Here is a 14,698-nt window from a genome sequence, read left to right on the forward strand (position 1 = left end):
CCGGAGCCAACACTGCCACTACGGTGGCAAATAGGCCCGGGCCGACTTCGGGTCGGGCTATTGGCTTGGCCCAAAAAATTTTGGACCTGATTTGGGTTTAAATAGCGTTTTTGGGCGGATTTGATATATCATTGGCCCAGTTTACCGCCCAAATGGCCAAAATTGGATCCGGCTCGATCGAACTGGGTTCGGGCTCGGGATGGGCTCGGATCGGGATTTTTCAAAAGGTGCGGCCTAAATCCGACAATATTTTGGGCCGAGATCGGGTCACGGCATAATCCAGCCCATCTACGCCCGTTGTCAGTTTAACCATGATGCAAAGTGAACCAGGCCAGGCTTTTGATGCCAAGTCCCGTATATGAAAATTTGGGGCTGCCTCAGCCAACACTATGAATCTATGGCCTGAAGTAAGCCAGGTCAGGCTTGGAGGCCCATGAACCTTAATTTTGTCCAAAAGAACAAAGAACCCAATGCTCCGGCATCTAATCTAATGTAATATAATCTAATAAAGTCGGGGCGCGACCCGGACGACGGAAGCCGCTACTCCCATGTCTCCCGCCGCCGCGGCCACCACCACAACGGCGGCGTCGCCGCCCGGCTCCTCCCTCCTCCACCGTCTTATCGCACTGGACACGGCCTTATCCCTCCGCATCCACTCGCTCTGCCGTCCCGTCCCCCGCTCCCTCCTCAAAGCCCTCGAGATCTCCGGCGACGGCCGTTTCTGGTTCCCCATCCCCCTCGCCCTCCTCCCCTTCTCCTCCTCCGCCTCCTCCGACGCTTTCCATCTCCTCCTCGCCCTCCTCCTCGGCTCCCTTCTCGACCTCCTCCTCGTCGGCCTCGCCAAGCACCTCGTGCGCCGCCCTCGCCCCGTCTACAACAAGGGCATGAGCCTCGCCTTTGCCGTCGACCACTGGTCCTTCCCCAGCGGTCACTCCTCCCGCGTCTTCTTCATTGCCTCCTTCCTCCGACTCTCCGACGCCTCCCTCCGCAGCCTCCTCGCCGGCCGCGGCTGGATCGGCGTCTACTACGGTGGCGACCCCGCCGAGCTCCTGGTGCGCCTCGTCTTGGTCTGGTCTGCCGCCACCTCCGGCTCTCGGGTCCTTCTCGGTAGGCATTTTCTTCTCGATGTCGTCGCCGGCTCTTGCTTGGGTGTCTTGGAAGCTTTCATTGTGTTCTATTTCTTCAACTTTTATAGGTTTTAATATTGTTTTCTTGGGGGATGGTTTGTTCGAATCTGCTTTCTTCGACCAATTGTGATCTTACTTTTACGAAATTATGCAATTTTTCTTGTCTTCATTGTTTATAGGCTTTTTGTTATTTGATCAGAATTATATAAAAGAATTTAAGATCATTATCGAATATGTTAGTGATCCAACGCCTAATTTTGGCTCTGAGGTCTATTCCATCAGTAAAATTACTTTTCCCCCTTTTTTGGGTGTGTAAACTTGTAATTTTGTTTCGTTCATCTGATTGAATCTAATTGTTCTAGTACAGTTTCCAAGTTCCTAGTTTAATGGGGCTAATTGATGGATTGTGGACATATCAACGAAAAGCTTTTTACTTTTTAATCAAAAAAATACATTTTTCTAAATTTCTTTTAACACAGCTCTAATGCCATATCATAATTTTCCTTTAGTACCTGTTGCTGGAAATTGGACCCGGGGGCTGCCGCGAAGCCGGAGAAGGAGGAGCTCCGCCGCGGGGAGGGCGGATGGCGGTGCGCCGGCCGGCCGCGCCCTCCTGGAGGGGTGCAAGTCCGCCGCAGGAACGGTGGCCGACGGTGCGCCGGCTGGTGGCGTCCTCCTGAGGGGCGCAAGTTCTGCAAAAAGCCGGTGGCCGGGCTCCCCGGCGCCGGCCCTCCGATGCTTAAGTCAGAGGGGGCGAATATGTGGAGAGAGCAAGGAGGAGAATATGAGGAGAAGACAGCAGGAATATTTGAAGAAGATGAAGAGGATGATATCCTCAATTTTGTCTGTGCTGTTTGCTTCTTTTCACCCGGTTCAGGAGGGTTCTGTCCCGGGCCCCCCTCCTTTTCCCCCAGGTTTCCTTTTATAGAAGGATTTTTGTTACCTGGGAGGTGACAGGAGGTTTGTCCTCTTTTGTAATAATTGGGCACGATTTGGCCCATTAATGGCGTAGTGGAGAACGGGACCGAATCGGACCGGAATCAGGGAGTTGTCACGGTCGATCGGACCTGTTGGAGTGGTTGAACCGCCGGCTGTGGTGGGCCTGGGGTCCGTGGATGGTAAGTGCATTTATTACCGAATGAACCGGCGGTCAGGGAGAGCCATACGCTTTGATGGTTCAGTGATCTGGAGATCGTCTTGAGCCATGTTCATTAAATGACTGAGCGCATCGGAGACTTGAGGGGGTCTCATGCATTAATGGCAGGTCGTGCCAAATACCTGCGGAGATCTTATGCCTTGACGGCTTGGAGATAGCGGCAGGTTGTAGTAGAGTCGCGTGTATAGCCGCCGGACCTTTCGAGAAAGCTTGGCGGGGAGGAGTAGAAGGCATCGGCTCGGCAAGGGTGCCGAGCCGAGCTGGTCGCCCAGAGGGGCGCCCTGTGGCGGGGTTGCTTCTAGTACTTCTGGTCGACGCCCTTTGGGCGAGCACCTTCTAGCCGAGCGCCTCTATTTGGCGCTTTGTCTCTGGTCGGCGCTTCCTAGTTCAAGCGCTTCTCTGGTCGGCGTCTTCTGGTCGGCTCTTTCTAGCCGAGCATCCCTACTTGGTTATTTTGGTTGGGCGCCTCTTGGCGCTCTCTCTGGTCGGCGTCCTTTAGTCGAGCGCCTTTCCGGTCGGCGTTCTCTAGCCGAGCGCCTCCGTGGCGGTATGACTTGGGGTTTTTCCCCCAACAGTACCTATCCCCATTTTAGTTATATAATTTTACAGGTGGTAGATGTGCACCCTCCTCTATCTGTTGTCTTCCTCCTTTGTTTTATAATTTTATTTTAAAAGATACGTATTCCTATAGTAAAGTCTTTGCTCGCTAATTTGTAAAATCAACAATTTCTTTCTCTAGATGTCTCCTTGGGTTGATTTTTGTCCTGAAAGATTTCGTTGAAAAACCCTGTGAGAAAGTAGTTTGCAATTAGTAGTAGCTCGTGGCTCCATTTTTTGGACCGATTGCTGTCAAACTATTGCAACACTAGTAACAAAACCTTTGGAGGCAAAAGATACTAGGATTTAGGTACACTCTTAAACACTTATCTTTCATTACTACCTATTTTTCTGTCTTATGCTCCAGCATTCTTGGCTTCAGTCCCCTTCATCTGTTTGTCGAAGTAATGCTTCAGATGCGGTATTAACCTGTAAGAAGAAAAACTTTGGTCTATGATTATGATATACGATAACCAAAAGCAGGTACGGTTGGTTCAACTGGTAAACCAACAGCAGGTGTTTATGTCGATTAGAGACACCATCTATAGGTAACTCTAGGATATTGCATTGTTATTTCAGTTTTTGGATATTGAATTGTTCAAGAATTCTGAATATCAGTTAGATTAAGGGCATTGCCATTTACAACAATACAAATAAACTCATAATGAACATCTGAGTGGTTTTATAAAGGTACTATACCTTCAAAGGTTTATTGTTCCCAAGAGGAAAAGTAATTAAGGGAGACGAAGGGACACTAAATTGAAGGAAGATTTTAAAACCTAAGGCTTATAGCGAGCAGCTGAATTGTAGCTAGAAGCTTGAGAAGGGGCAACACTGCTAAACATGAAAAGAATTATTGTAGCTCAGGGCATAATGTTCCAAGAAAGGGCCATTGTCAGAAGGGTAATTTACAGTTGTACACTGTCCTTAGTTTTTCCTCTACGCATAGTCTAAAAGATGGTGACTTAGCACTACACTTGCTAGAGCATTAAAGTTAAGAAGTGATATGAGAGTACAGGCCTCTGGGAGTACCATAGGATAAGTCCATTCTCTTGGAAGAAGAATGGAATTACTGGAAACTTAATCATGGTTAGTGACTGAACTGCCAAACTTTTGTATAAAAGATATAAGAACAGTAAGGGCAGGGATGGATTGACAACCAAATATCCTAATGTATTAGTCTCTCCTCCCAAGTAAATGAAAATATTGAGTGGCAATGAGGATTATCCTCATTTGATATTCTAAACCAAATTTGGGAGAATTATGTTTTAAAATGAATATTCTTTGATAAACCTTAGACTTCTGGAATTCTAGAAGATGAATTCTAGTTAGTAAAAAGTATGAATTAGTAGAGAGAGGGAAATTATTATTTATCTGTCAGATATATCTTTGCCCAATATTTTTTTTAAAGATCTGATATATTATGGGCATCTAGTGTCGTTCAAATTTTTTTGGGCTGAACGCTAGATACCATCAATTTAGAGATTTTAGAGAAGCTTTCGTGCTTGGTAGAGGTCAATCCTGTCATTTCAAAGGAAGATCTAGACTTTTTTGACTACCCTTTTTATCCTTTAATGATCTATAGGCATAATAATAACCATAATGATCAGGCCTTGTCCTTGCTATTTGGAGTAAGCTTTACGAATCCTCATTCACCAAGTATTCCCATTGAAAGTTGCCTTTGGTGTTAGGGAATTTGACAAGATGATCCTTTATTTTGCTTTGAGTACCAGAATAATACCTTTTTTCTGAATAATACAACTTAACCCTTGTTGTTCATTGTAATGGACAGATAAGCCTAGTTCATTGTAATGGACAGACAAGCCTAGTTCATTGTAATGGACAGATAAGCCCAAAACCAACTTATAAGAGTGCAACTACAGCTTCATAAATACCGGTTATGCCCTTAAATTTTTTAATGAATATGGTGCCTTTCCTCATCATATCGTAGATTCCCTCCTCACATTGCTGCACCCCTTTTGATGAATGATATGGTAAATATTAAGAACTAGAGCTTGAATGAAAGACTCCTGCCAGGGTATATTGTTTTCAAACCTACATAAAAAAAGTTGAAATTTCAAGGAGCACCAATCTATAGCAGACCTTCAAGATGGATGGAAGAGAGGATCAGAGGTGGTGGTACTTATTCATGTTAGGTGCCCTGATTTGATGGCTTGGGTGTGAGGGCAGATGAGAGAGAGGTAAGATATGGGAAGAGACGAGAAAAATTTTAGAATTTGGAGAATTATTTTGGAGGAAGGCAAGTTCATTAGGGTTTATTAATTACAAGGATATGATAGTCATGTTGGAAGAAAAACAATGGGGTTAAATGAATGGAAATCTTAAATTAAACAATATGCATTAATTTGACCTGTTCGATAAACAATAGGAGTTTGTTGTCTTTATTTAAAAGAAGAGGACCATCTTGGATTTGGGCTACAAATAGGGACTAATTTGTCAAAATCCCTTTATGTTATTTCAAGCATTTCTATATCCTCTTTTATAGCTTTCATACATGTCACCATGGGTCTTCCTCTTTTTCTTCTACATCCTTCAACAAAGAATAAAATACCCTTCTTTTCTGGAACCCCCTCGGGTACTCATTGTACATGCCTACACCATCTACACTGTAAGCCATTAGCCCAAAGAGAAAATATACAGCTCTCTACTACTGTTGATGGGAAAAGAATGGAAAGGATCTGGTGAGAACCAAAAAACAAAGATAACAAACTGAGATGATTTTCCTGTTTGAGAATGCAGATCTCATTGCCTTTTTATGTTAAACCTTCTTTTCTTCATTTGCTTCATGCCTGAGAGTGACCATGATAACTGCGCACTGATATAAAAGATTGCGCCTATTTGAAAGGATGCTTGCCTCAGGAGATATGGCTAACTGTGTGCATACTTATGTAACAGGAGATAATTCTGCATGTTTATTATTTGATTTAGTTCTGTAATTACAGAATACATGGAATCCATGATGTGATACCGTGATATAAGATTGGAGGATCCACTGGTTCTATCTGCCTGTATCTTTGAGCCTTAAGGTTCGATAATTGGTACAACTGATCTTTGAATATGAATACTACTGCAAAATATAGTGATAATAACATGATCAAACTATACTTTTGATGCATTCAGTCTGAGAAGGTCTTAACTGCAAGGAATTATTTAAGAACAATAGCTTAAGTGAGAATGAGATAAGAGAAACAGCTAGACTTGCAGATCTTTAGAAGTAAGAATTTGTTCAAAATATAGTGAGCATTGTAATATAACAAAGTGCTTGCAATAAGCTTGATACACTCTATTGATGTAGTTAGAGGGGACGTATACCTTAAGTGGAAGAAACATTTGAAAAGCAGGTTGAAGAAACAATAAGATGAATCAGAAACAAGCTCAGATGAGATTAAGCTAGCAAAAGGGCTTTATCATTATGAATATGAATTCTAAATGTTTTACCACCGCATTGGAAGGGCAATTCACCAAAAGGGTGGAGTGGGCAAAGATAGCAGATTTTTCACCTTTCCAAAACTGAGGAATGGAAAATCAAGGAAGTGCTTAGAAATGCCTATGTTGATTGAATGTCATGACATATAAATTCTGAAACCATGATATCAAATAATATAAAACAAGATCCTGAAAATAATAGAGGAAACTGATAGCTGAACTCACATTCATTGGTTTTAGTCCTTGCGCTTGAGAAATCCTGGATCTGCCAGAGAGTTTCAACATGTGTATGGAATGTAGAGAAACAAACAAACAAAAAAAAACCATGAAAACTATGATTCTTACTCCTTTGGGTAGTGACATACTTCATATTGGCCACATGTCTTGTATCCTATAAAACCTAGACTTTAGTTTCTGGGTTTAGCACTTATCTATCTTTTCATAATGGCTTAGGTAAAAATCTGTGACTCAAGAAAATAATAAAAGATAAAACATGTGTGCCCCTGATTTTGCAATAACTTTGAAAATAAGAAAAGCATGTTTGTTTCTCCCACATGTATGCAATATGCATTTAACCAAAAATCAAATATCACACATGGACACTTGAATCTCAAGCTATACTCTTTAGAGCTGTGGTTATGATTAAATATAAATGTTATTCAAGATTAAAAATGTAAAACTATAGTCACCTTTAATTCTAATTGCATCAAATTGCTTTTGGTACATGGATTTCATCCTAAAATCATCTTGAGAAAATCTTTTTTTCCTTTGCACTGTTAATTCTTTACAATTTGATGAAGGAGACCAAAACTAAGGGACCAGTAGGTTACTGTTTGAGCAATTCTTGATCACCGATCTTGAGACACCTGATTTATCATTCTATGAAGTTAAGCATGGGATTCTTTGCAATTTGCATCATGGTTAAGTGATTCATAGGAAATCTTCTACCAGGGTACAGAAGGTAGTCTTAATTATTGATGGGATATGATGATGGGTGCCTTTTTAAAGATCAGCAACAATCAGATACTCCATTGGTTTTTCAACCATAGGAGCATCTACTGTTGGATCTTCATCAGATCTTTGATGATCAGACTTTCAATCATCAGATTTCTTGAATTCAGTTTGTCAATTGGAATTTGGGCAAGAACTATCAATCCCTTCTCAAGCTCTCAGGATTGGCAGATCTTACTCATGCAACTTCCCAAGTTATGTATTAAATCAAAAGCTAAGATATTATCAGGCTAAGTCTAATACTTGTGTTACATGAAAGAAAGTGTGAGAAGTGTCTAATGGAAGATAAATGTCTCTTCTTTTGGGAGAGATCGTCTTAAGAATAAGAAGAATCATCATGCCAACTTGAGCAATATATAGACCGCTCCCAAGAGTGGTGATATCCTATTATATTGTTGAGGCTTGTTGCTAGTTGGAATCATTGAGAAATCATCTTACAGTAGGTAGTAGTATAGGATGTAACTTGCAAGATGTAACGACGAATCTACTTAATTTCCTGGTGCCAAGCTTTCTTCTTTTATCATGGGAATTTCCAAAACTTAAATTATTTAAGGTGGTTATAATAACTTTAATGAGGAAATACGTGAAGAAAACAGGAGGCTTGAGGACATCATCTGAATGGTGACCAACAAAAGTTAGAAGAGAAAGACTAATTATTCATGATTAAAGTTCACTCTTCTTAGGAATCTGATTTAGATTCATGAGCTGACCTTTCAGCTTTAGGAAATCAAAACCAGATTCATGAGTTTGTTACTCCAGCTAGAAGATTATCTCTATTAGCATTATCTCCTAAGCTCAAGTTAGACTGAACAAGGTTGAAAGATAAAATAATGGACGATGTGCAAGTTTTGAAGTAAATCAGATAGCATATAAATTGGATCACTGTTATGGCCTTGTCGCATCGATGATATCATTTTTGCTTCTCACATGTGCTATGAAGTTTGCAGTCGGTACTGAAAGTTGATATAGAATACAGTGTTAGCTCTGAGCTTAGAAAACATCTTTTGTTACATCTGTCATGTAATGGCTACCGTCCAATTTGGTCAGAGGTTGCAGGAAGCTAACATGTCGCTGCTTAACCACGCTGCAGCATACTGAACATGCACGTCAAATGGCTGATGTGGAGTGTCAGAAAATGATTGTTAGCCTACAGAGAGTTGCTTCCATTGATTGCTGAACTAGTTCGACTGGAAGCTGCCTGCCAGAGATTAACTCTCATATTGGCAAAACCTAAATATAGCAGAAACAAGCAGCAAGATTGTGTTGGCATCCAAGAGCACCTCACATTAATACATAATGCTGGGTGTTTGTTGGTGATCTAAAAAGCTGGTGTTTGCTGCAGGGTGCCCTTTCTTTGGGAGGCCCGACATGTGAAGTTCACATAGTTGAATGCTTTTGGGAATCCAATGCTGATATTTAGAAATTGGAATTTGAGGTTCCTGTGCCAGTGTACCCATTCTTGTGCTGCACTATTTTTGACAAACTATCATATTAAGGATATCGGTCTCTCTGAGCAGAAGCTTTCTATTACTGGTTAATTGCTGGCATTTTTCAGCTGTAGAACTTGTTCATGGCATCAATGGCAGAACGGTACGCAATCACTTTCAGAAACAAGACATTCACATCACATCATGCTTCCTTTAGTAGTCCCACAAGCCATGGTTTCAAACAGAGATTTGCTCTTCACTAGGACAATACCCATTTGAATTTCTTTTTGCATCCTCTGACACCAATGTGAATGCTCAGGCAAGGGAAGCTGCTTTGGTTCTTCTTTTTTTTTTTTTTATCACTATTCTGGTCCTTGAACTGCATTATTTAATAACAAAGTCACCGAATGGTCCGGAATGCCTTTGTTGCGGCAACCACTGTTTGTAAAAGAGTACTCTAAAGGCTTCACAGGTCGGTAAAGCTCCTGAAACTACAACTGAGCAACGTGTGGAAGGCAAGAAGTTGGAATACGAGGGGCTAAAAATTTTCCAGGTTACATTGTATGATTGAGTTCTGAAGCCTGTTGCAAGCAATATATTTGGAATAAAACAGGACCTGTTTACAAGCTGCTGCGTTTGAACAAAACTTCAACACAAGCTGCTGACTGAAAAATGAAGTTAGATCTATTTGACACTTTATGCAATGTGTCCACCCCAAGATTCGCCGTTTCAGTATTGGGCTCCACACCGGTGCCTTGCTAGCGTAGTATCGGTACGGTACGGTATGGTATAGATTTTTTTTGGCGTATCGAGCGTCGGTATATTATTCGTACTAGATATCGATACCGAATCGGTATAGAATGGTACATTCCGTACCATCAGGTTTGCGTTGATACTGACATATTATGGTCCACTCATTTTGGAGGCTTTGACACCTTTGATAACACTGAATGGGTAACTGAGATCCTAGTATTCTAGAATTTAGAGTTCTCTTGAAATAATGTTGTTAGGCTGGGGCTATTCTGCCATTCTCTGGGCATGCGTCTGCTTTCTGAGAAAGCTCCTCTCATGTCTGAAACAAGTTGATAGGCACTGTGGAGGAATGCTACAGTTCTGTTTAGCCATAGACCTAATTATAAAAATTGTGATTTCCTCTGGATGCTATTAGACACTCATGGTGATTGCGACTGGTGCTATCCACTGTCCACCCATGATTGGGTGGTAAAAGGACAGGAGGTAGCTAGATGGTCCACTTTGTTTGCACACAGTCCATAGACCTGGTGAAATGATATGAATAGGATACCGCACTACTTACAAGAAGAAAGACTTATAAAAGAAACAGGGATAATGTTGTAAAGACAAACACTAGTTGAGCATTTATAAACATCATCACCACCTGATTCTATTAGGGACATCTAAGTTACCTGTCATATCTGTTTAGCCTGTTATAACTATGAAGATTTCATTTCATTGTAATGGTTAGCTGTTGATTCAAATTTTTGTACTTGCCCTGACCAAGTTTTGTTGAATCACTTCAAATTGGCCAAGGATATGAAGGATGAGCTCATAAAAGAATGAAATTTAAACACTCCAGTTACTAGAAGTATGATATGATTTACTTTTCAGTTCCATCGTATTTTTTCCTTCTTATGGTATACTACTTAAATTTGCAACTATATGATGAATTCTATGAAGTAATTTGGATAATGACTGTGTCACTTACAATGGTAGCCTATACAACATCAATCTGAGGAGCACTAGGAAAATGACACATGAATAACCACTTCTAGAAAATGGCTCAGGATAATCTCTCTCACATACACAGCCACTCAACCTGATGTTCCAACAAAAGAGTAGGGTTATTAAGACAAAAGAATGATTAAGCCTTAATGCAATCCAATGTTGTGAGGTTTTGTTGTAGTCCTAGGGGTAAGCATCATAATTGGCTGGAGTATTTCTTTGCAGCTAGCCAGCTTGGGATGGACCGTCCAATGTTTGGTTGCGAAGTCAGAAGGAATTGAGCTCAGAGATCCAATATTGAAGTCTGAAAAACAAAGGAAATTGGAGGAGCCTCTCATGGACTGCATGATAAAATCAAACGGGATTCTCTGTCCGCTAGGATATCTTTTCATGCACAACTCCACTTTCACTAGGGATTTTTAGACTAAGCCATTCCACAATGAGCACAGAGCTTTGAATCCCTTTGAAGTGTTCCTTTTTTTTGATGCCTGCAAATGACTTACATAAAAAAAGCAGCTCCATGAGGCTCTCACCGATGCAGGGTCTAGAACAGGTTAAATGTACAAAGCTTTAGCCCCGTGCGTGAATAAGTATGTTTTAAATAATAGATTTCAATATTGTCATCAGTCCTTTTGGAACTAAATATTCTCTTATTTGGATTTATAATTCCTAGAAACATGACTAATTCTAGATAATTAATAACCTTATCTGCATTTATGATGCCTAGGACTGCATGATATTCTCTTTGATGTATTCGTTCTGTAAAGAAAACAGTGCTGTCCCGGGCTTGCCATGCAGGGGTTAGTATTTGTTTTGGATCAGATGTATAAGATCTGAACCCGATCAATCAACCATTAAGAATGGTATAAGCCCTGAATTGAGACCAAACAATCAGGTTGGTTTACTTATTAGATTTGGATTTTGCTCCCTAAAGTTCAAGCATACAAATTTAGCTCCCTAAAGTTAGAGCTGACCTGAACTTGAAATAATCAATCCGAAAAGAAACTTGACGATTAATCTGAAAGTTGACAATCCAATCATCCAGGTGGATGTGTTAGCTTTCAATCTAAGTTTTAGACTTGAAGCCAGTCTGGGTCATTATGAACCTGTTAATCTGAAAGTTGACAATCCAATCATCCAGGTGGATGTGTTAGCTTTCAATCTAAGTTTTAGACTTGAAGCCAGTCTGGGTCATTATGAACCTGGACCTAAAGTATTGCAGCTCCGACGAAGGGTAAGTCTCCAGCTCATTTGGCTCGCACTCCATTACCTGTGTTCTTTTAGTAGTCTTTTGTTCAATTTGAAACAATGATTCCATGGCTCAAGTCTTATACTCATTAGTTTGATTAGAACATGCAAGTAAGTCTTCCAGCATTCAAAACAGATCAAGTATCAATTATCTCTTATTATGGCCTTCATTTGAGTTTCTGCAAGACGGTAATCCCTTAAAAAGATATTTATGGGTATTCATATGGACGACGAGCATACTAATATAGGCTTTCTTTTTGAAAAAAAAAAAAAAGTAGTAGCGATCATATGACATATTTCTGAATGATTGGGTGAATCAAGTAACTATAAAGATTTTGATGTCTAAAAATGTCTTCAAGAAAAAAAAAATCAGAAATTTTGATTGAAAAGCAAGTATCAGATTGGGCTAATGAGACTTCAACAGTAATTCTAGTAAAAAATAATTGAATACAAGGTGGGATTTCTATGGAGTGTTTTTCATAGCTCTCAGAGAATATCATTCTTGTCATCTCAAGTATAATCATATCACCAGTTGGCCGGTATATCCTCCAATAAGTAAGTGCAAACATTTAGCACCATTTATTCTTTGATTATTATTGCACCGAGAGGAATGAATGCAAGTGTATTGCTTGATATTGATATCTAATTGACCTTAAAAATTTAAGATGATAGGAAAAGGATCGACAACGTATGCCGGGCCTAATACTCCACCTCAAATACGACCTAGACAAGATAATAACCAATAAATACAATAACTGGAATGCGTAAAAATAATAACCGATAAGTAAATAAATAATTAGAAACCATAATGAGTCAAAATAATAAACACAATAATTGGAATAAGTCGAGATAGATAAAAACTAGATTAATTAAAATAATAATTAGCAAGCACAATGAATCAAAATAATGAAAACAATAATTTGAATATGTCTAGATGGATAACAACCGGCTTAACTAAATAAATATTGGGCAACCATAATTAGTCGAAATAATAAACAAAATGACTAGAGCGAGTCAAGATAATAGCCAAATCAATTAAATACATAATTAGTATAAAGGGGGTTTGAAACTCATATTCTTATGCAAACCTAAGCTTCAATACCATATTAACTAACTAAATAAGCTCGAAAGCTTAAGCTAATAGAGAATGGGTTAACGATGAACATTAACTTGACAATAAGAGGAATATTTGATGGTAAATGTTGTCTCCATCGACGACTTTCTACCTCTACTTCTAGCTTTTTATTAACAATTAAAGTATCTTTCCAGTGCTTGTTAAAATTGAAGCTTGCAAGGAAGAGAAAGAAAAGAGAACCCAAACCGATAGGCATGTTCAAAACTCATGTGCGGTCCATCTCCTTACCTTATTTCTCATCATTTGGGTAACCACGAGCTGGAAAATAAAACTAATCTTATATATTAAAGAGAGTGTTTTAGCCGAACAAGCATATAAAAGTCATATGCCCATAAGTTACGTGGTCCTTGGGAGATGGATTAGATGCTGTCTCTAATAATTTAAAGTTTAGATAAAGAAACGGGCTTCCCTCACGTACTTTTGAGTTGGATTTTTGTCATTTTAAACCACAAAGTGCGACCAGTGGCTTCCAACAAAGTTCATGTGGGAGATCTGGGAGTAGGTGATCCTTTCCCTTTGTACCACGGCCTGTCACCCTCAGCTCTAACATATGGTCTCGTAATCTACCCTCGTTTCCACGTCCATGTCCCGTAACAGGGACAGGTCGGTGGTTCTCGGCAATGGTAGAACCAGGGAGGGTACAGGGGGTATGATCACAGCATTGCATTTACCTTGACCTCATGAGGGGAAGAATCCTAGCTACCTGCTCCCAAGTTCTCCATGGCCCCCTTTAGTGGTGGGGTGTGGAAATGGTCACAGCAAGGGAAGACTTGCATGTGACATAGCATGGGGTTGGCGGGCCAATGTGGTTCACGGGAGTCGATCCAATTGTAGTTAAGCCACCCATCTTCGAGTTTTCTCGAGATTAATTTTGATGGATCCGTCTTCGATAAAGATATGAGGGGAGGCATGGATTTTGTTATTAGAAACTTGGACGTTAGGATGGTGACAGCAGGCGGCTGTCAGATATTCGACATTTTCGTGCCCGATGCGGAGTTGAGGGCTACCTAGCCAGGCCTTCGACATGCCTTGTTTGAGTTATGAGCCAGCTCAGTCATCCTAGAGGATGACTCGGCCACGGGCATCGATTGGATCCAGGAGGATCCGAGGGGTGTCGGCGGCAATTATCCATTGCTTCGAGACATCTGGAAAATAACGAGTATGTATTTCGTGAAACCAATGGAGCTACGGATTGGACGGCCGTCTATGTGGACAATCATGCGGGTAGCACTCTATGGGCTGGGGATAGGAAGTTGCCCCGAACACTCTGAGATATGTTATTTTCTATTTTTATTGGGTGCATTTGTACTCGTCGGATTTCGTTCCAGCTAAAAAAATAAAAATAAAAATAAAAATAAAAAAGTGGTTAAGCGGTGACAAAATAAAAGACATGGGTGGGTGTGGTTGCTCCGGAGCAGGACGCTCGTGTCTTTGGTATTGTGGTTAGGGGACTTGAGTGGCTCAAGGTGGCAATATGTTGCTTTGACATCTAATCATTGTTCCTGTCGCCATTGGGCATAAATCATGGATTAGATTCAGTTGGTTCACTAAAGGGTACGGGTGACACTCTCTGGACTCTCCTTTGATGTAGTGAACAAAAATTTTGTCGTCTGATGACAATATCATCTCATTGATTGGTCAGAATACCCAAAAATAAAAAAAAATTCTTTGCTCCTTGTAAACAATGTCCATGCGATCGACGCCGGAGGTGAATAAATTGGATGAGATCCATTTCGTCCAACTGCTAGTTTAGTTTCTTGTCGGTTTTCAGAAGAATATTCTTGGGACAATTAAGTAATATGGGATGCAT

The 14,698-nt window shown here is 40.5% G+C and overlaps 1 protein-coding gene across 3 annotated transcripts; it reads left to right on the forward strand.

Annotated features, from left to right (window-relative positions):
- Positions 1-465: 465 nt before the first annotated feature.
- Positions 466-10,953, forward strand: LOC103712159 (putative lipid phosphate phosphatase beta). 3 transcript variants are annotated; one of them, XM_039126571.3, is made up of 2 exons: positions 466-1,107; positions 10,739-10,953. In XM_039126571.3, exons 1-2 carry the CDS (start codon positions 549-551, stop codon positions 10,804-10,806), a joined length of 627 nt encoding a protein of 208 aa, XP_038982499.1. In that variant the 5' UTR covers positions 466-548; the 3' UTR covers positions 10,807-10,953. The 3 variants fall into 3 exon arrangements, with proteins under 3 accessions (XP_038982499.1, XP_026662409.1, XP_008796826.1); XM_026806608.4 differs by lacking the exon at positions 10,739-10,953 and adding an exon at positions 8,386-8,836 and having other exon boundaries at positions 467-1,107; XM_008798604.5 differs by lacking the exon at positions 10,739-10,953 and adding an exon at positions 8,429-8,836 and having other exon boundaries at positions 467-1,107.
- The last annotated feature ends 3,745 nt before the right edge of the window (positions 10,954-14,698 follow it).

Source organism: Phoenix dactylifera, chromosome 6, assembly GCF_051530095.1.
Source record: "Phoenix dactylifera cultivar Ajwa chromosome 6, Ajwa_hap1_PhDact_Kaust_v1.1, whole genome shotgun sequence".
NCBI classification, from domain to species: Eukaryota; Viridiplantae; Streptophyta; class Magnoliopsida; order Arecales; family Arecaceae; genus Phoenix; species Phoenix dactylifera.